General features: G+C 41.0%; 1 protein-coding gene across 2 annotated transcripts in view; it reads left to right on the top strand.

Annotated features, from left to right (window-relative positions):
* The window catches only part of SYNPR (synaptoporin), a 320,562-nt gene that overhangs the window by 254,112 nt on the left and 44,481 nt on the right, over positions 1-21,969 (top strand). For both annotated transcript variants that reach the window (XM_086697696.1, XM_086697697.1), the window contains one exon: positions 17,778-17,976. In XM_086697696.1, the coding sequence (XP_086553822.1) occupies positions 17,778-17,976 (199 nt within the window). The remainder of the gene's footprint in view (positions 1-17,777; positions 17,977-21,969) is intronic.

The following is a 21,969-nucleotide window of genomic DNA, read 5'->3' as shown; positions in this document are numbered from 1 at the left end:
ACGGTAGATCTTCCTTGTTTCTGTTTTCTAGTACTGGAACCCTTTCTCAGTGAAGAGTCCGTTCAGTGACATGTATGTGGCATGCCATCTCCTCTTACACCTTACACTCTCACATACACACTCACACACATGAACATGTATGCACACCCACACACGAGCACACATGTTGGGCACTTGACTGAAGCCTGGCCGGCTAAAGCACCCTGTGGCCTCACTTTCTGGTTTTGACAGGAAGTTGTGACCTAATTTGGGTTTGTCTATTGAAGCTGGGGGGAGAGTTGGCCTCTGATGATCAGGGGTACCAAACTGGTAAGATACAGGTGTGAGGCTATCATCTTACCCAGCCACGTGGAGAAAGATTATAGCCAAGCAGAGGCGAGCATATTTGAGGAGTGGAAAGTGCCCTGCCAATTTTTTTTTTTTTAACTCTTGGGGTCAGCCTGATGGTAAACAAGAAGTAAATCTTATCTCAGTTTTTTTCAGAAGAAAACACTTTAATGGCACATGAAAGAAGGAAGAGATTGTCTGAGTGAGCTCTTTTTAACATGGCTTCTTCTAAAACTTGACCACCCAAAGAGGCAGGATCATAATCTGTTCTCATAGTCACTCTGCAGGATACCAGGATGCATGCATCCTTTCTACTGATCTGAGTCACCACAGGCCATTGGACCCACTGAATCTTTATGCAAGTGGGATTCTGAAATAGTCATATAGATTTCAGATGGAAATCTGAATAGGTTAGTTTTTCCTTTACTGAAAGAGCCAAATCTGTTGAGTACAAAATTCTGCTAATTATAATCCTCCTTTTATAAAACTCTTTCTCTTCTCAGTCATTCTCCTAATCCACTTTGGTTCATGTTCCTTGGCTCCAGATCCAGACTATGAATGTTGGCACAGGTTGGCCAAATGTAAAATTTCTTTCCCAAGATTTAGGAGCCCAGAGAAGCTAAACATAGAAATGCAAAGTTAAAAATACTTTCAGAAAAGCATGCTTTCGAATCAAGCATCATATCCAGTGTCCTGATAGAAAATAGTTACCTTCTCAAGAGGGTACTTGGAATGAAAGTGAAAAGCCAGAGGAAAGGTACGAGGCAGCAGCATAGAGGGAGGGTAAATCGAAGAGACAAGAAGAAATGGATCTTATCAGATTTTTGATATGCTATTGGGCATATTCTGCAGCTGATGCCTGTTTAAGATAAAGGATGAAATGGGCCTCTGTGTCTATCTGAGATGCTCCAGTCACTTGTAAAGCAGTTAGATTAAAGTTAATTGATTCCGTAAATACTTTTGAGCACCTGTAATGTGCCAGGCACCATGTTAGGTGCTAGGAACACAATAAGGTACTAGAATCTCTTTCCCTACATGTTCTCTTCTGTATTAGCCTCCTTATCCTAGAGTAGGATTTAATATGCCTGTCTTTAATTTTTAAGCTCAGGAGATGAAACATGGCAATTTATCATGTCTAGATATGATGCTCAAACCCAAAAATCAAGGAACTCTTCAGATGTTCTCAAGGGTCTCTGAACCATAGTTTGAGGAGTTCTGATCTAGAGTTTTCAGAAACATTATTTCTAGGATGCTAAACAAAAATGTTGGATATAAAATTCCCTGCAAGACTTATTTGTAGCCTTATGTTCACGTGGTTTAGACCTTGATTTTTAATTATCAGAAGGGGAAGCTAGATTGAGCTCCTGTTCCCTTCCCTTCAAACAGTGTGTGAATCAAGAGGAAATATGGGGCGTCTGGGTGGCCCAGTCAGTTAAGCATCCCAGGACTCTTGATTTCAGCTCAGGTCATGATCTCACTATTGCGGGGTTGAGCCCTGTGTCAGGCTCTGCACTGAGTGTGGAGCCTGCTTAAAAGTCTCTCTCCTCTCTCTGCCCCACCCCCCATCTCTAAATAAATAAACACTTCTTAAGAAAGAGGAGATAGGGGCGCCTGGGTGGCTCAGTCGGTTAAGCGGCCAACTTCGGCTCAGGTCATGATCTCGCAGTCCATGAGTTCGAGCCCCGTGTCGGGCTCTGTGCTGACAGCTCAGAGCCTGGAGCCTGTTTCAGATTCTGTGTCTCCCTCTCTCTGACCCTCCCCCGTTCATGCTCTATCTTTCTCTGTCTCAAAAATAAATAAACGTTAAAAAAAAAAAAAGAGGAGATATAATCATAGGAGGGTTTTTTTTTTTAATTTTTGTTTTGTTTGAGATTTTTCCAATGATTAAATACCATTTTTCTGTTTAAGACCTTATTGACCATTCTATGAATAAATTGCTGTCACTGACCTCATTTAAGAATTCAAAGTCTTTCCAATCAATTCCTTGCCTACCATGTATGAAATTGCCTTTCTTTTAAGATTGTGCCAAACTGGGGCACCTGGGTGGCTCAGTTGGTTAACCATCTGACTCTTGATTTCTGCTCAGGTCTTGATCTCACGGTTCATGAGATGGATCCCTGTATCAGGCTCTGCACTGACAGTTCAGAGCCTGCTTGAGATTCTCTCTCTCCCTCTCTCTGCCCCCACCCCCAATTCTGCTCACTCTCTCTTTCTTTCTCAAAATAAATAAATAAACATAAAACTCAAACTGGGATGATTTGGCAGAGACAGAAGTTCAGAAGACTGGCTTGGATAAGCAGGAAGGGTGGAGGTGACACATGAAGGATTGCCTGACACCACAAACATGTATATAGACTCCAACAGGTAAGGGAAGGAAGCCATCTCTTTCCTTTTTCTGGACTGTTTGAAGGATTAAGTCTCATTCTCAAGGCTAACTTCACCTCTGTAAGCAAGGTGAAGATGGCCTTGGCTTCAAAGTTATCAAGTCATTCCCTAAGAATGCTGTTCCAGGAACAGTGTGAGGTGGCCCTGAGTCCCAAAGTTAATTCTCACCAAAACCAAATATGCAGGAAAACCATTTCCCTAGAGCCAATTTTCCAAATAATGATTTTGCTGAAAGATAGATTTTTCTCTTCTAAAATATTGTCTATGTATTAGCTGCACTGGGCCAACACCCCCCCCCCCCCCCACACACACACACACACACACTCATCTACATTCTTACCAGCCTTCACATTGAGGAACATCTTCAGTTTAAGACATGGTAGTAAAACAACTGGGGTAAAATCTCCTTGACAGTTTCAGGTTAATTGATTATTTGGCCAATTGATTTTTTCAGCCAATTAATTTTTAACAAATGAGTTTTTCTTGCATCAGCCATTCTAAAAAATTTGCACAGGTCCTTCCTCTGCGGGCATATATGGAACTGACATAGATGGGCCCCTGGGAGAGGCTGAGGAAACGTCCAATCTGCCAGAGATGCATAAAGCATTTGTCAGGGAGGCAAAAGGAAGACTATACCACTGTGCAATGAGAATCCCTCTGGACAGAGCAGTTGTAGTTGGCTGACTTCCTATATGCTCAGCCTCTGTCTCCTCATCTGTAGGGATAATAATGATTATACCTCTCATGGCTCTGATGAAGAGTAAAGGAAATACAGCATGTAAAGCACATAGTGCAATGGTTAGCACAGAGACAGGGATCAATACCTACTAGCTGTTATTGTTAACTGTTGTCAACAATGACAGAAAACAGTTCCTCAAATGACACCTTTTCACCTCCAGGCCTGAAAGCCTCACTCCTTCAGCTCTCTAGCCACCAAACCCTCTCCACCCTCATTTAAATGTCAGCTGAGCCAACAAGTCTTCTCTGGTCCTCTAGACTCGCTTAGGGCCCCTATATATCCCTGGTCTTAACCTCATTGCCACTTACAGAAACAGATTCTTCAGTTATCTGCCTTTTCTTAAAATAAATACCCTGGGAGCAGAAACCATCTCCATACCGTGTACTCTGATAGGCATAAGCCCTAGCACGGTGCTTGGCACTTGGTAGATGGATGAATGAGTGAGTGAGGCATCAACTGGGAGCATGGTCCTGAAGCCTGGTCCTGCCAGTGGGAGGACGCCAGCACACAGCTGCACAGGTCTGACTTAGACCACAGGGTCTATGAGAAAAGCCTGAGAAGGTCTAGAAGGGTTCTGTTGAGCTTCTCCAGCAACCCCCAGAAGCCTGAGAGGTGGCTTCCATTTTTGACTTTTGGACCCTATGGCTTTTCCAACCTCTAAGCATGGGCTCTCTGGGCCACTGAAGAGTCTCTTCCCCATGGGAATTACAGAGTAGTAGAAGGTCCACTGATCTAGAAGCAGAAAACTTAAGTTGTGCTTCTTTTACTGTGTGACATTGATCAAGTGTCTTCACCTCTCTAAGTCCTGGATTCCTCTGGTAGAACAGCTGAGGCATCTCTTTCTACAATCCCATGAGGGAAGAGCAGGGTCAGCTTCCAAGCATATATCTGTTCTAAGAATTTAATGAGACCTATCCTTTCTAAACCTTCTATCCTTTCTGCTTCCCTCCCTCCCTGCCTTTCTTCTTTATTTGACAAATACCTTTTGAGTATTTACCCTGAACCAGATACAACCTAGAATTCAGTTATAGAGCGGCAGACAAAATAAATGGGATCCTTGCCTTCCTGCTACGTATAGTCTAGGGGAAGAGACAGAGATAAGCAGGATAACGTCAACCATTTAGATAATCAGAGCACCAAATAAAATAAACGCAGTGAAACGAGATGATGTGATAGAGAATGACAGTGGAACACCCTCTTTAGATTAGATGGTCAAGGGAGGCCTCCCAGAGATGGTCACATTTCAGCTGAGACCCAAATGAAGAGATGAACTTGACAGCAGGCAATATGAGCTTAGTTCAGAGGCCCCAGGACTTGCGTGGGGTGGGGCAAGTGCTAGGAAGCAAAAGAAGCAAGGTGGTGTGGTGATAGCAAACAAGTGGGCAAGATGCAAGTGACGTTGGGTTGGTCCGTGTGGGCCATGGTCAGGGGTTTGGATATAGCTTCAAGTACAAGGGGAGGCACTGGAGGGGAGCTCGATGCAGGGGAGCAACATGTTCTGATTTATGTTTTTGAAAAATTTCTGGTCGCGGTGCAGAAAATGAATTCCTACATGTCATGTTCCAACTGCAGCTTGAAAATGGTATGATTAATCCCCTGGTTCCTGGCAAAGCACCAGAAACATGGGTGACATTATATTTGCTGATAATAAAGGGCACTTTTTCCATCCTGAGCTGATAAATATGTTGAACAAGCGGTTTCTAGTTAACTAAAATGAACAGTGTTGCCTTGTGTCTTCAGACATTTTTTTTTTTCCCAAAAAGGATTTGCGTGTTTATGGTGATATTGATAACTGAAGAATTGGAAATTTACAATTCCATAGCCACTTGACGGGGCAATAGCTTTTTGGTGGTTTAAAGGAGATTGCATTTTGTTCTATATGTATAAGCAGTTAGTGTTTATTTTGTTATAATCTGGCAGATATATTGAATTTCCTGCCCACCCAGGGTTCTGCCAGGTTCCCTATCCTGAACATTCAACGAGGCCAGCTATTACGTGCAGAATGAAATGACAGCAAGCAACAACAGATGACCAAATAGTGCTTGATAGGGTGCTTTTTGACAAAGCAAAATAGTAATAGAACACGCCGTGTTTCCAGGTCTTTGAAGTCTACTTTTTGAAAGCATTTTGGATTTTTAAGGTCCACTTTAGTAATTAGGCCTACACCTTGAATTTTGAACTTTGGAAACTCTTGGCACACCTAAGAATAGTGACAGTAGTTGCCAAATACATGCCAACTACAATAAACACAATGTTTTCCATTATCTTAGTCGAGCCTCAAAAAACCCCTATGAGAAATAGGCAGTGAGAAAGCTGAGGCTCAAAACTACTACAAGATTTGTCTAAGATCACATAGCTGGTGCTTGGTGGAGTTACTTTATCTTGCCTTCCAGTTGGAGGAAAAACAAGTAGAAAGGTGGTGCTCCATTGGGTCCCAATGGAGACAAACAGAAGAAGGTATGCTAGGGCTGTAGGTATATTAGAAGTCACATCTCATTGAATGGATGAGTTGTCAAATATTCTGCATGTTGTCCCCAAGGTATAAGAGTAGATGAGGTAAATAATGGGTAGGGTGAAGAACCATCCATCGGACAAAATGTAGACCCATGAAATAGCCTGAATAAAATCTTTAGAACCCAGCTGTTATTTCCACCTAGAGCACTAAGTCACCAAAATCAAGATTAGTAAATCTTAACCCTTTTGGAATTAGGAGACCTATTAAGAATCTGATAAAGTCATGAAACATGACCCATATAAGTGATTTTTTATGATTATGAAGCTATCTGAAGTTCATCATGAACCCCTGAAATTCATCTGTAGACCTCCTAAGAACCCTTCAATCAGCCCCTCATTTTAAACTTGAGAACACTGAGACCCAGAGAACAGTCTTTACTTAAGATCACACACAAAAAAATTGGTGCACAGATAGGCCCCAGAATCTGTTCTCTCACTTTTAATAGTTCCCAGATTCTATTCTGGAGGCTCTAGACTCTGGGAGCTCTTCCATTTGAAATGACTGGCTCTCATCCTAAAAGTTTCCCCTTCTGCTTTTGGGGTATCCATATATCTTTTGCTTTATGAAATTTTGATGATGTTAAATAATAATTACTGTTCTTAATTATAATTTTTGTTTTGAATGTCCTCACCTCATCTGGCTAAATAAAAAATTGATAACTCCCTCTGGTAGGTACCAAATTTCTCCTGGAAGTTGTACTGATCCAAAAACTCTAAAATGCTGGGAGTCACTGCTCTTATTCACATGCCTCTCTATCTCCTCTCATCGCCCACCTGAAACAGGTGCAAACCATATAGGAGTATCAGTCTTATCGTTGAATCTGATGCTTAACAGAAGTGAGGGGGCTCTACAGGGCCAGATTCCTTCTGCATATTCATACTGCACATATTGCAAAGGGAAAAAAAGAGGGAGGAAGAGTCTAGGTTGAAAGAGATCAGAGGGATATATCAACCAAATGCAATGTACTAACTTTTCTGGGTCCTGGTTCAAATAAACCCACTTAAAAACATCTGAGACAGTAAAGAAAACTTGAACACTGGGCAGATAATTGATGATACAAACAATTAACTATTTTGTTAACTTTTTAAAAAACGTTTATTTATTTTTGAGAGAGACAGAGTATGAGCAAGGGAGGGGAAAAAAGAGGCAGACACAGAATCTGAAGCAGGCTCCAGGCTCTGAGCTGTCAACACGGAGCCTGATGCAGGCCCAAACCCACGAACAGCGAGATCATGACCTGAGTCAAAGTCAGATGCTTAACCGACCAAGCCACCCAGGCACCCCAAGAATTGAGGTTTGAATTTAATAGTGTTGTGGTTGTATTTTTAAGAATTCTGATCTTTTAAACGTACATACTGAATATTTACAGAATATGGAGTTATATGATGTCTGGTATTCATTTCCAAGTGATCCACTGGTGGGAAAGAGGTGATGGTGGGAGGCACCGGGTGGTAGTTGAGATAAAAAAAGATTGGCCATGAGTTGGGGATGGTTTATCACAGGGAACAGAAACATGGAGATGATAGTATGATAGTCTCTACTTTATGTAGATTTGATATTTTCTATAATAAAAACTTCTTATTTTTATTTTTTTAATTTTAGTTATTTATTTTGCCAGAGAGAGAGAGCATGAGCACAAGTAGGGGAGGGGCAGAGACAGGGAGACAGAGAATCCTAAGCAGGCAGCTTTTAGAATCCTACACTGTCAGGGGTGCCTGGGTGGCTCAGTTGGTTGAGTGTCTGACTTCAGCTCAGGTCATGATCTCATGGTTTGTGAGTTAGAGCCCCACATCAGGCTCTGTGTTGACAGCTCAGAGCCTGGAGCCTGCTTCGGATTCTGTGTCTCCATCTCTGTCTGCCCCTACCCCTGTTCACGCTCTGTCTCTCTCTCTCTCAAAAATAAATAAACATTAAAAAAAAAAAAAAGATTATAGAATCCTAAACTGTCAGCTCAGAGCCCGATGCAGGGCTTGAACCTATGAACCGTGAGATATTGACCTGAGCCGAAACCAAAAGTTGGACACTCAACTGACTGAGCCACCCAGGCACCCCAATAAAAGCCTGTTTAAAAGAGAAAAACAATAAGCAAATGGGACAACCTCAGTACACTCTTCATGGGAGTGCAAATTCCTACAACCTTTCAGCAGGGCCTTTTGGCAATTCCTACCAAAGACCCTAGAAATAATCCATCCATACCCCTTGTGATGGTTAATTTTATGTATTTACTGGGCTAGACTATAGTGATCAGGTTTTTACCAAACACTAGGCTAGATGTTTCTATAAAGGTTTTTTTTTTTTTTTTTTTTTTTTAGATGTGAGTGACATTTACAAGCAGTTGACTTTAAGTAAATAAAGCAGTCTTCTCCAGGGCGTGAGTCACTCCATCCAATTAGTTGAGGGTTTTCATAAGCAAAGACTGAAGTTTCCTGTAAAAGACGGCATTCTATCTTCAGACTGCAATGCAGAAACTCTGGTTTTCTTGGCTTTGTACTCAAGACTGTAACATCAACTCTTGCTTGAATCCTTTGCCTACCAGCTTGCACTATGCATTTCAGACTTGCCAGGACCCACAATCATATGAGCCAATCCTTTAAAATAAATTCCTTATATTCCTTAAAATATATATCTTTATTAGTTCTGTTTCTCTAGAGAACCCTGACTAATCTACTCATTTACCCAGAACTTCTGCTTGTAGAAATTTATCCAATGAAAGTTATCATACAAAAATCCAAAAAAAAAAAAAAAAAAAAAAAAACCATGTTCAAGGCATTGTTTTAACAGAGAAAGATTGGAAACAATCAAAATGTCCACCAATGGGGGACCCTTTAAAAAATTATTGTGAAACTGCACAACGTAACTATACAGAAAATTCTGGCCCTGTAATTCATCTATCCTATGCATTTATTTTATGACTGTTAAAAATAAGGTAGATCTTCCTTTAAAGAAAACGCATGTATTAACCATATTATTAAATAAACAGCAAGTTAAAAACCCTGTTTGATTTTCATTATTGTAAGTTGTTAATACTGAGGATGGAATTATAAAGGAGCTTACATTTTCCTATTAACGTTTCTATATTGACTGAATTTTTTAAATAGCATATTTTGACTGAATTAATGAATCAAATCCATTTGACCTATATTTAAACAAAAAGTAAAATCAGACAGATTTCTGCTGCCCTCACCCATGCTACCTTGTGTTTATTAATGTTATAATTCTCTTTTAGTCAAATCTTTTACATGGTTTTTTCATAAAACATTTCTATACCAACCAAATAAAATGGATAGATAGACAGTTATGTGGACATTTAAGTTTAAGAAAGAAAACTGTGGAACTATTTTTGTTTCATAATTCACTTGAGTACAGTACCACAGTTCAAGGAAGGCAAACAAGATAGGAAAAAAGGATTTTCTCTGCAATATACAGATAATGACCTCATTATCTATTTTAATTTGACAATGTAGAGTCGGTCTGAGTCCTCTATGACTCAAATTCTATTTGAAGAAACTAAAATTAATAAATCATAGCTTCATGAGTATGGCGGTGCCTCTTTGCAAGCCATTTTAATGGGTTTTACGGAGTTTCCTTCTCTTGGTTCCACTGTAGGACATGCCGTGACCTCCACCAGTCCATTTCTTCTTAATCACCTTGTAGTCTTTTTATTTTGAAATGTTTGTATAAACACAAACTTGCGGGGAGGGGGATGAAATTTGAAAAGATCCTTCTTAACATAATACATTTACAGTAAATCGGATAAGTATCTTTTTGGCCAGTAGACATGAAAGCCACAAACTGGTTGGGGGTGGGGGGGGGGTGGTGGGACGGTCACTTTCCAGCCATGTCCTCATGGGTGCAAGCACAAGAAATTGTGCAGAAGAGAGCACTGTTTGCAGTAACCTTGATAGCATTTTCCAGTGTCTAACTCAGTTCCCTGTGTTCAGGATGTATTATTACTGTCCTTCAAAAAATTACCTTCTCTAATGATAAAGTGGAGAGCACAGAACATAATGGAAAGTTCCTCCTATCAGGGCACCTGGGTGGCTCAGTCAGCTTAAGCCTCTGACTTCGGCTCAGGTCATGATCGTGCAGTCCGGAGCCCTAGCCCCACATAGGGCTCTGTGCTGACAGCTCAGAGCCTGGAGTCTGCTTTGGATTCTCTCTGTCTCTCTCTGTCTCTCTCTCTCTCTCTCTCTCTCTCTCTCTCTTTCTCTCAAAAATAAACTTTTAAAAAAGTTTGAAAAAAAAAAAAAAGAAAGTTCCTCCTATGGAGACAATAAACTTTAATACATTTGATACATAATCACATCAAGGAGAAATGCCCTTATTGTGTTGAAGAGCCGAAGTACAGCATTTTGTCTTTCACTTTGTTTTTGTCTTTTAAGAAAACACTTTTAGTGAATATATGCTGTTGTTACAAGAGATGAAGCTGATTTTGATTCAACTCAAGTTAGGACAAAAATGTCTCAAAAATGATTCTGGCTGGCAAAAAATGCCATTTACCTGAAGATAAGGAAGCTGGAGATCTCTTAGTTCTAGCAGACGGGAGTACAGGTCCACCGACCTTCCTGGGAACAAACAGCATCATTAGAATCCCTGAGGCACTCCTAGGATGTTTGTGAACTAGATTGTTTTATATTTCTGCTTGCTTTGATGTTGGATAGAGTCTGGTAATGACCCTTTTAGTCAGCAGAGGCATCCTGCATATACTGATACTTCCGGTCAGTATGTCCTGAGTCTCGGACAAATTCCATCCCTTCTCCTTGGCAAGCTGAGGACGTCAACTTCAAGCTGAAGTTTCCAACTGTAGCAACCTAAGTCCAAGTACTGGAGCCTTCTCTGAGTTCTCACTGCAACTGGCATATTTCCCAAGACTATTCTGAGTCCCCACCTTGTCCCCATCTTCTGCCCTTTCCACCCCAAACAGATCCTATACCTGCAGCCCTGAGAAGTCATTCTCCCCAGATTTTGACCATAGCATAGAAACATGCCTCATAACGAGCTGGTGACATAAGGGAAAACCTTGCTCTAATCAATATGCAAGTCTTTAGAACCAGTTTGAAATCACCCATGAGCCAGGGGAGCAGCGGAACAAAAGGCCACAGCCTCCGTACGTTCATCCCATGACCACTCATCTGTTGAAAAACAACTGAAAGCGGCAAAAGGGAAAGCCAGCCATAGGAAGGCAATCAGAAAATCCAGCAGTTGTCCAAGAAGTCAGTAGACAGGTGACGGATAAAGAAAAAAATAATAGCACTGTATTTGTTTCATATAGGAGCTTAAGAATAAAAGCTTTGAGGTCAGATAGTCTCTGTTTTCAGGCCCTTACATCAACGAGTCACTTAACCTCCCTTCCCCTCACTTTCCTCACCACTAACAGAAGAGAAATAGTACCCACTTCATCAGATTTGAAGGTCCAAATGAGATAAGATGTGAAGGCATTTGGCATAGTGCCTGGCCTGGCAATAAGTGTCATTGGTGATTGGCATCCAGCAGTGGCAGTAGTAGTGGTAGAATCGTCATTATCCATATAGCATTGTCCCATGCCCTGCTCCAGGTACAGTAAGAAAACCAGGGACATGGCAGACAGAGGGACTTGTCCTTTTCATCCTCCTAGAAAATCTCAACTCCAGTGCCTCACAACTCATTGCTTGGCTTCTCCAATGACTGGCCCATGGGGCTCAACCCATCCCTCTTGAAGGATTGAAGGACTTGAGCATAATGGAGAATTCAGTAGTTTGGAAAAGTTAGAGGTGGAATTTGCATCATAAGAAAGAAAAAAACACCTCAGAGCTGGTTTCCAAGTTTGCTCCTTCTCTATGCCAACTGGGTGATCTTTGATGATTCTTTCAAGATGACTGAGCTCCAACTTCCTCATCTATAGAATAGAGAAGGTTGCTGGAGAGAAAAAAAGGAGATGTAGTGTGTGAACGTGTTGCTAAACTCTCAGGATTTTGTAGTGATTTATACTGTGAATCATCTAGGCTAAGCAAGCAGAGGTGTGTGTGAGTGTATACGAGCACACACAAACACATTTATTATGCATACACATATGGCTAGTGAAAGAAAAGTCAATCTAAAACCAGACAAATGCCAATATTTTATACTGGGAAGAGAAAAAGAAGGAGCAAGAGGATTAAAGTCTCTATCAGCTGATAAAAGGATATTGAAACAGGGGCTGTGGAAAATGATCAAGTGAAGAGAAACGTGCTTAGCACCACAATTTGCCAGTTGCCCTCTGATTGTCCCTGGCGACTTTAATTCTGGGGATGAGAAATTCTGTAACAGCAGTTTGCTCCCCAACACCCTTGATGCTTCCCACATTTGCTCCTGGGGGACCACCACCATTGGGACATGTCATTCCTGTCCCTCCCTGAGCCACCCCCCAGATACATTGTTAGGGGCATTAGTCCTCTTTTCTTCTGCAGCAGGTGAAAGATAATGTCAATAATTTCAAACTCTTATTACCAGATGCCCCTAATGGTACAGTGCTGCATACACATGAATCTGTGTCTTCCTGTACTGAATACCTCACTTTGTGTAAAGAACCACAGGTCCTACAATGATCACAATTTCAGTGCACGAGGCATTCAAGTTCATTTGCCCTCTGCTTGCTTTGGAAGCAAATGTTAGAATGACCTAGATCAAAACTTGTTCATGGGAACCTTGTTTTTTTAATGTTTATTTTTGAGAGAGGAAGAGAGAGAGCATGAGTGAGGGAGGGGCAGAAAGAGGGGGACACAGAGAACGTGTGGGAGAGAGAACGCCAAGCTGTTTGCACAGAGCGTTACACGGAGCTCAGTCCCACGACCATGTGATCATGACCTGAACTGAAATCAAGACTTGGACACACAACCAGCTGAGCCACGCAGACACTCCGAGATGGCTTGGTCATTTTTATAGACATTCAGCTGGAAATCTAAGGATGCTGTATGAGGAAGAGGGGCAGAAACGTACAGTAGTTATTAGTGTAGGCTCCACCTAATCTCCTTGCATTCAAGCCTCATCCCTGCCCTCCACTAGCTACATGACTTCAGGCAAGCTCACTGCACACTCCAAGCCTCAGTTTCCTCATCTGTGTATAACGGTCATAGTAATAGCACCTACCTAAGACAGGCGTCATGAGCATTAGATGAGAATCATGTCGGTAAAGAAGCTAGCACAATGCCTGGAGGCTGAAACATGTCATTGGTTGCTATTGTAAATATTTTCATTAATAAAGCAGTGCCAACTTGCTTAATATTTTTCCAGGCCCCACAAACAGAACTAAAAGCTGTGGGTGCCTAGCAGCCCCTTTCGTGTAAGTGAAGCAGCAGTGAGATGTTTACTTGTTGTTTATGCATTGGTAAAAAAATTTTTAAAAATCTACTCTACCATGGATGCTTTTCTTTGGTAGACACAATGCAGTAAGACCCAACGAAATTCAATTACCCTTTGACTGAGGCCCACCCTGAAGGGAATTATACATTTGAAATCAACACAGTTGGATTTGGTCCCTTTTGCAGGCTCAGCAGTTGCTTCATGACGAGTTCGTCACGGGATCAGAGGTGGTCCCCTTGGCTTCCAGGTTCTGTCAACTGACACACTCTGGCTATACAGAACAGTTCTTCCCTTGTTTAGGTTCTAAATGAATGATACTTGCTTCCAAAATTATTACAGCTGCTGAACACTTGCTGACTATAAACTCTCTTCCTCCAGAATAAAACATACATATTTACGCATGTATATCTATCTGATGCTTAAAAGACCCTCTCTGTTAAAATATGTGTGTTGAGCAATATATACCAATCGTATGGCATTAAAAATGTTCAGTCCTATGAATTATTATGCTCAGACTATTTTGAGCTGACGTGCTCGTTCTTTATAAATGATCCCTACTCCCTTCCACGGACGAGGCATTAGCTTAGAACGCACTTCCTTTTCCCCTCTGTCCCTTGATTTCACCCCAGTGTGACTGGTGGGCCAAATACCAAGCTATAAATCACTGGCGTTAATAAGTGCAGCAGATTTGTTAGTGATTTTTGCATGCCTGTGCCTTGTACAGATAACCACAATTAACATTTACTGTAAATCAACGTAATAAGTTAGCGATAGGGGAAATGATATTCAGCTGATTGCACAGGGAAAAAAAATCCAACACCCAATTCTTTTATTCTCCCGCTGCCTGCCACCCCCACCGCAGACCAACATTGCAGACCCAGTCTGTGCACGTCAGCTGAGGGAACTGGCGTATCAGAAGCACCGCTAATCCTGGCATCTGGAAAGCAAGTGTGCGTACCTCTGAATAGTTGCAGCAGGTGACATAGCCCTGCCTGCTATTTTTGTCTTGCATGTTGTTCATTATAGGAAAATCTTTCCCATCTTTGACTTAAGATAAAGACCCAAAACTATAACCTGGCCCACAATACCCCGCAGTGAGGGCCCCTGAGGACTTCTCCATCTCATCTGAAACCACTCATTTCCTTTTCCCGCCATGTTCCAGTTTTCCAAGACATATTTCATCTCTCCCCGTATGCTGTGTTCCTGGCCTATGCAGGGTCTTGGTGCATGCTCTTTGTGGCCTATGTTTTAACAGCTTTACTGAGATGTAAGTCACATACTATACAATTCATTCACTTAAAATGTACAACTTTATGGTTTTAAGTATATTCACATCACCACATCCATCATCACAGTCAATTCCACAACATTCTTGTCACCCAGAAAAGAAATCCAGGGGCGCCTGGGTGGCTCAGTTGGTTGAGCGTCTGACTTCGGCTCAGGTCATGATCTCATAGTTCATGGGTTTGAGCCCCGCATCAGGCTCTGTGCTGACAGCTCGGAGCCTGGAGCCCGCTCTGGATTCTGTGTCTCCCTCTCTCTCTGCCCCTCCCTCCCCCACTCATGCTCTGTCTCTGTCTCTAAAAAGTGAATAAAACCTTAAAAAAAAAAAAAGAAAAAAGAAATCCTGTAACACTTAGCCATCATTTTGGATTCTCCCATCGTCCCCCCGGCCCTAGGCAAATGCCAGCCTATTCTTTGTTTCCATAGATTGGCCTTTTCTGAACATTTCATCCGAATGGAGTCATACAATGTGTGGTCCTTTGTGACTGACTTTTTCCACTTAGCAGAATGCTTTCAAGGTTCGCTCAGCACTCCATTCCTTATTGATAGATAATATTCCATTGCATCGATATGCCACATTTTATTTATCCATTCATCAATCGATAGACATTTGTGTTGTTTGTTGTTTTCAGTTTTTGGCTATTATGAATAGTGCTGCTGTGAACATTCTTGTACAAGTTTTTGTGCAGACAAATGTTACCGTTTCTCTTGGGTATGTGTCTAGAAGTGGAATTGCTGGATCATATGCTAACTCTATGTTTAACCGTTTGAAAAACTGCCAGACTGTTTTTTCAAAGTGGCTGCACCATTTTACATTTCCACCAGCAATAGATGAAAGTTCCAATTCTGTCTAATTAGAATTTGTTATTCCAGTCTTATCTTGTTATTCTTACCCAATCTTGCCAACACTTGCTATTCCAATCTTACTGGGTTTTTTTATTATTATTATTATAGCCACCCTGGTGGATGTATAGTCATATTTCATGGTGTTTTCATTCTTAACTTTCTATATGGATCATTTCTACCCATTTTTCAGGCTGCAGCTTAAAAGTCACTTCACTAGGGTATTTTACATTGACCACCCCGCCCCAGGCTAGCCTCGGGCTCCTCTCAGGAAACCTGTATTTTCTCTCTAAACTTGAAGTTCAACACAGGCAAGGGCCATCCTACGTTTCTCACTCTACCACAGCATCTAGCCATTGTATGAACTACTGGCCACTTGCTAAAAATTTGTTGAGTAATGACCTATTATGAAATCATGAGAGAAAGGTATGCATTACCTGAAAATCACCTATTTGAGAATCATTGGCACGATTACCTTTTAAGTCCATTTCATTTTTCAGCCTTCCCACAGACCAAACCATGGAGAAATGTTTTAATCTCTCTGGCAAGGGGAGGAAAGGAACTGCACAATGTGACCATGACAAATGCTTCTCTTTTCCTGAATTGGGCTACAAAGCATAACACCTTTCTGGTGGGTGAGAAGCAGGAGGAGCCTCAGTAAATACAAGCAGGATCAAGTAGATGGTGTAAACAGCTCTTTCTCAAGTCAGGCAATAGTAGAAAAGACTGGGTTTCTGAGAAATAAAAAGCTGAGGGATACTGCACGTCCCTGCATTAGCTGTCAACAGAGCCACGTCCCTAGAGATTCTGGTTCACTAGATCCAGCACAAGGCCCTGGAATGTATGTTTGTAGCAAGGCCTCTAGTGATTGCGATGCCAGTGGCCCATGAGCTTCAAGCTCTGGAGTCAGGCACAGATTTAAATCCCTGCCCAATTTACCACCTTGTGGTTTAGGATGAACTACTTAATCTTTCTAAGCCCGTTTCTTATTCTGTAAAGGGGGAGGGGGCAATAAAGTGCCTACATCATAGGGTTGCCATTGGGCATTCAATTAAACAATGAGCATAAAACACAATTATCTGGGCCATAAGAAATGTTCCAATGTTAGTTTGCTATTGTCATTACTATTTTATCATTATAGTATTATCTAAAGTATAAGAGAATGTACACGACAAATCTATTTTAAAGGCATCAAGTTTTGCTTGGTTAAAAAAAATACTTTCTATGAGTAAATTGGGAAATGAGCAGGTTCACCGATGGCTTTATCATTATTGTTACTTTCGTAGATAATTTTCCAAGTGGCATTTTGTTGATATCGTTGCTATGGCTATTTTCAAATGCCTCCCTAATACTCAAAGAATAATTTAGTCATTTCTTATGAAGCACAATTTTGGCTCCTATATTAAATTACAGTTTACCACCTAGTTGACAACATGAGCTACTGTACTGGCTATAACATACTTCCTTAGGTGTCATTTATTGAGCAGAAAGTATTAGCCCCCAAACCTTATTTTTCTCTATTAGGTAACACACTGAGCCTGAATGCTTTCCTAATAGAACTTACTCTCTAAAATAGAAGTTCTAAAAGTTCAATCAAATTAGTATCGATCCGTCATCTTACAGAATCAAGCATGTTCATTCATTTATCCAAGTCCTATATACTGAATGCCTAACAAGTGTCAAGAAGAAGAAAATCAAGATTCCATCACCATGGAAGGGGCAGCGAAGACAGAAGAAAACAAGGAATTAAATACATCACCAAAACAGTGTGGCTAGTGATGAGTGCTCTGAATGACGTTAACCAGGGCACTGGGATAGAAAATGTCTACAGGAAAGGAACTATTTTAGCTTAATGGTCAGAAAAAGGCTCTCCCAGAAGATGACCTTTGAGCAGACACAGGAATACCAAGAAGGAGCCAGCTATGGAAAATGTCAGGGGACGGAGTGAGGAAAAGGGAACATTGAAATGACCACAAGTCAGGACTGTGCCATAAGGACCTGATGTAAGACCTGCTGGGTCTTATTAAGGAGTTAGGGATTGAGTCCAAGCACAATGAGAAAGCGCTGGGGAATTTGAGCAGGAGGATGTCATATAGTGTAATTTATCGTCATTTCAGGTTCCCTTTCCCTCCCCTCCTCCCCTCTGTCTCGAGTGACTAGCTACTGGGAAACCCAGTGGAATGATGTTTTCCTGTGACATTTCTTCCATGTTTCCAGCGGTAACCTCAGTTTCTTTAATGAACTTCTCCCAGAAGCATGCCGTAAAACTCCCCAATCACCCCTGCTTTGCTTTAGAACATGTAGACACCCAGCCCCTCACTTGGTCTCCATCGCATTGTAAAGAGTCTCCTTCATCTGGCACTTTAGGTTACACCAGGTGACGTTTGAAGTGCCCACCTGCGAGGGGAAGGAGCAGCAGAAGCTGGCATTGACTGGTGACTCCTCATCTTCCGCCGAGTTCTTCGTCACGGTTGCTGTCTTCGCCTTCCTCTACTCCCTGGCTGCCACCGTCGTTTACATTTTCTTCCAGAACAAGTACCGGGAGAACAACCGCGGCCCGCTCATTGTAAGTGGCTTATTGCTTGATATAACTTGTCTCTGTCCCCTCTGATTTCTTTCCCGCGGCTTGAAGGGCTTTGGAGTTATGCAAGCCCTCGGGGCGAGTATTTTTTTTTTTTTTTTAATCACATTCCTTTTCATCCACACCTCTTGGATCTGAGACAGAAGCATGATGTCTGCCATTCCTTTGTGCCCCTGAACTGGAGAGGTATCACAAGACTTACTGGAAACCTCTGAAATAAATGGTTGGAAATCTCATGAGATCAAGGGAAGACAAGTGAGGCTTGCTGTAGATTTATTTATAATTCCAGCATTATGGAGCCAGTCAACCGTTTTTCTCGCTGGTTATTCAGACAGTGTGACTTGTGCTTATCTGAAATGCACTGGTTTGTTAGTATAGGATAGACTGGGCATAGAAGTTTCCATCCCTGAATACCCCACACACACCAGTCTCTCCTAATCTCTGTCTCTTTCCACCACCAATCCTCCTCCCACTTTCTTTTTCCTTATACACTGATCCAAGGACTCACATGGGTGAAACCAGTACAGCCCAGAATACCCAGATGGGGACACACACACACACTTATAGGAGCACAACAATTCTTGGAGGGGCACAGTGGCCGGGATAATGGTTAAGGAAATAAATTTTCAACTTCTCAACCTTCACATGTACATTTGCCTAAAATTTATGAGAATGTTCTACATGTGAAAATACCCGGCTGTCTTCTTTCTTAATTACCTATTCACATTTTACAAAAGAAAAACATCCTTCCTTTCCATCCCAGGTATCACCACACAATACATTGCTAGGAGGCAAAACCATTCAGGTGCTAATTAAAAAGGGACCGTTTGAAATATTGATGTTGTTGGCGATGAAAGCAAGTGATTCTAATGCCTGAGTAATGCACTCTTTTGCATATAAGGAGGTTAACAATTTCTTTATTTCAATAATATTGAAAAGTCCTAATCTACTCATCAGCTGATGGACCATTAAAAAACAATTTCTGATGACAGATCACGATGTGATCAGGACATATAACTCAGAAGGAATTCAAAGAAATTAATGGCATTGCCATAACAAAACTCCATCTGTTCTCATCTACTCATTTATGCAAGCAAGCTTTCTCAGCACATCTATAGAATGAAAAATGGGAAGAGAATTTGGGCTGAATCATAGCCCATTCTAGAAATAAGTAATATTTGTCCCCCCACAAAAATATATAAACTAATTGAAGAAAAAGCCCCACACATTTCTAATAAAATGTTTACTTTTTAAATTTAATAGGGGCGCCTGGGTGGCGCAGTCGGTTGAGCGTCCGACTTCAGCCAGGTCACGATCTCGCGGTCCGTGAGTTCGAGCCCCGCGTCGGGCTCTGGGATGATGGCTCAGAGCCTGGAGCCTGTTTCCGATTCTGTGTCTCCCTCTCTCTCTGCCCCTCCCCCGTTCATGCTCTGTCTCTCTCTGTCCCAAAAATAAAAATAGAAACGTTGAAAAAAAAAAATTTTTTTTAAAAAATAAAAAAATAAATTTAATAATGATTAAAATGTATAATATATTTATATTGTTTGGAACGATTGTGCATTAAAAATATTTACTAATAATATCACCCAACCCAAAATAAATTTTTGACACTTAAAACATTAGGCTCATGGGTAAAAGTTATTTAAACTTACAAACATATATATTCATACATGTAATAGGGTGATTGATAAAATGCTTTCCAATATAAAAAATATTGTATTAGGGTATAATTTTGTGATGGAAGTACAATGGAAACACAAATCCATACCAAACAAAAATCACATGTAAAATTTCCAACTGCTAAAGAGGAACTCTTTTATTACTTTTTAATGGAAGATAGAGATTATCGAATACTCCATTGGATTCATTTAAAAATGGATACAATGGGTATGTTTTAAAATAGAAATATGTATTGCCAGAAATTATGTTCTTTGAACTATTTAGATTTTTTGTTTGCTTGCTTACTTATTTTGAGAGTGGGTGGGGAGGGGCAGAGAGGGAAAGATAGAATCCCAAGCAGGCTCCACACTGTCAGCACAGAGCCCGACACAGGACCTGATCCCACAAACTACAAGATCATGACCTGGGCTGAAATCAAGAGTCAGAAGCTTAACCTACTGGCACCCCAAGAACTATGTAGATTTTTAATAAGAACAAAATTAGATGTCAACTATATAGAAGTGCGAACATAATTTTTCAAAATTCTTTTAGGGATTATGTAAATAAATTTTACAGTTATCTAACCTAATCTATATATTATGGAGACCTGAACTTTAAAATAAGCACAGTTTGAAGGATAACTGGATGAAATCCCAATTTGCAGAGCTTTGTGATTCAGTTTGAAAGGACCCCCCCCCCAAAATTCAAATTTGTAGCCCTTTAATATGTTATCTTGGAAAAAGAAGAGTAATGCACAGAACTTGAATCTTTGAACAGGTGTCCTTTTTTTTTTCTCCCAAATTGAAGCTACTAGTCTTTATGGTTTTAAATTACCTTTAAGAGAGTCACCTAACTTGGGCTTATCCCTCATGTGATATGCAGATATGCGAAAAGATTGCTATATATGTATCACAGAACCAACATGCATGCATCCTTGCATGAGTACATGTGGACACTGTTACAGAATTCTAAAGTCAGAGGAAATGTCCTGACTTCCTGAGAGAAGATGTTGACTCACCTAGTTTGCTCACCAAGTGGAAAAAGATGTATTTTGTTCTATAAAACCACATTCTCCTCATGTGAAATAATCTTGTGAAGGTATGCTGCTTCATCTCTGTGTAAATAGTGTCTCCCATCCAGCAGGATATAATGAAATCCTGAATTGTGTACTACACTGGGTAGGTTCTGTTTTATTACATGGTGGAAGAAGGGGAGGGGCAGGAGAGATCTTTCTAGTAATAAAAAAGGAAAGGCTCCTAGATGAAACTTCCATGATATTAAACAACTGATATACTCATTACTTAGCAGATGAAAGTTCATTGACAAATGAGCCCAAGTCCTAAGAGTCACAGAAGCAGAATGAATGTCAAGGATCAGTATGATGCCATTACAACTGCAAATGGCAAGCCATTTCAATTCTGACCCCACCATGAGGAGGCCACAACTGGGGTAGAAAGAGTGGGCTATTCTACCCACCTCTAATTGTGAGTTGGCAGAGGACAGAAAATCCACACTGTGAGCAAGGTCTCAAGAAGGTGGTTCAAACCTAAGAAAACTTTCAAATGCTATGTTAACAATGATGGTACTCGTTTTCAATCCATCCTGTTTATTCAGAAAGATGGCTACTGATCATTACTTGGTCGTCTCAGATCTTGTTACCATCTACTCTTTTTTTGTTGTCGCTTTGTTTTTAACAAAACACACATTATTGCCTTCATTTATTCGTTCTCCAAATCAATCTTTTCCTATGAAACAACAAAGCTACCATATTACAGTGATGTGAACTAATTCAAGCAGTTTAAAGAAGTCGGGTATCATTTTAAGCCAGCTGACATCTACAACAATTTCCCATCTTGCTCTATAGTCCTCTAGGACATGATGTTACACATCAAGCATAGATAAGATCAGTGTATAGGAGAGTGATGAGATTGGTAATGATGTTGGTAATAAGAACAATAATGTCTACTGGTATTGATTGAATTTCTACTAAGTGTGAAGCTAATAGTCACAACAGCCCTAGTTTATGTTATTATTCACATGTAGAGATGAGGAAAGGGAGGCTCGGAGAGGTACCTGAGTCTCCCAGGTCACATCCCTAATAAAGCATAGAGAATTTGAACCCAGGTTTCCAGCTCCAGGGTCCGAATTCATAACCACCCTGCTAGAGGGTCCAAAGTCCTGACAGGCATTATGCTATGAAGTTCGAGGGGTGGGGGCGGGTAAGACCAATTGGTTGATACACCTGGACCACTCCTAGACTGTCTTACCCTGGATACAGAGACTTTTCTATTCATTTGATGCCATCATGGCTTTTTATTT

The sequence above is a fragment of the Puma concolor genome, chromosome A2 (assembly GCF_028749965.1).
Source record: "Puma concolor isolate L17-30 chromosome A2, mPumCon1.1.hap2, whole genome shotgun sequence".
Classification (NCBI taxonomy): Eukaryota; Metazoa; Chordata; class Mammalia; order Carnivora; family Felidae; genus Puma; species Puma concolor.
Note: the sequence above shows the minus strand (reverse complement) of the source record. Positions and strands in the feature narration are given on the sequence as shown.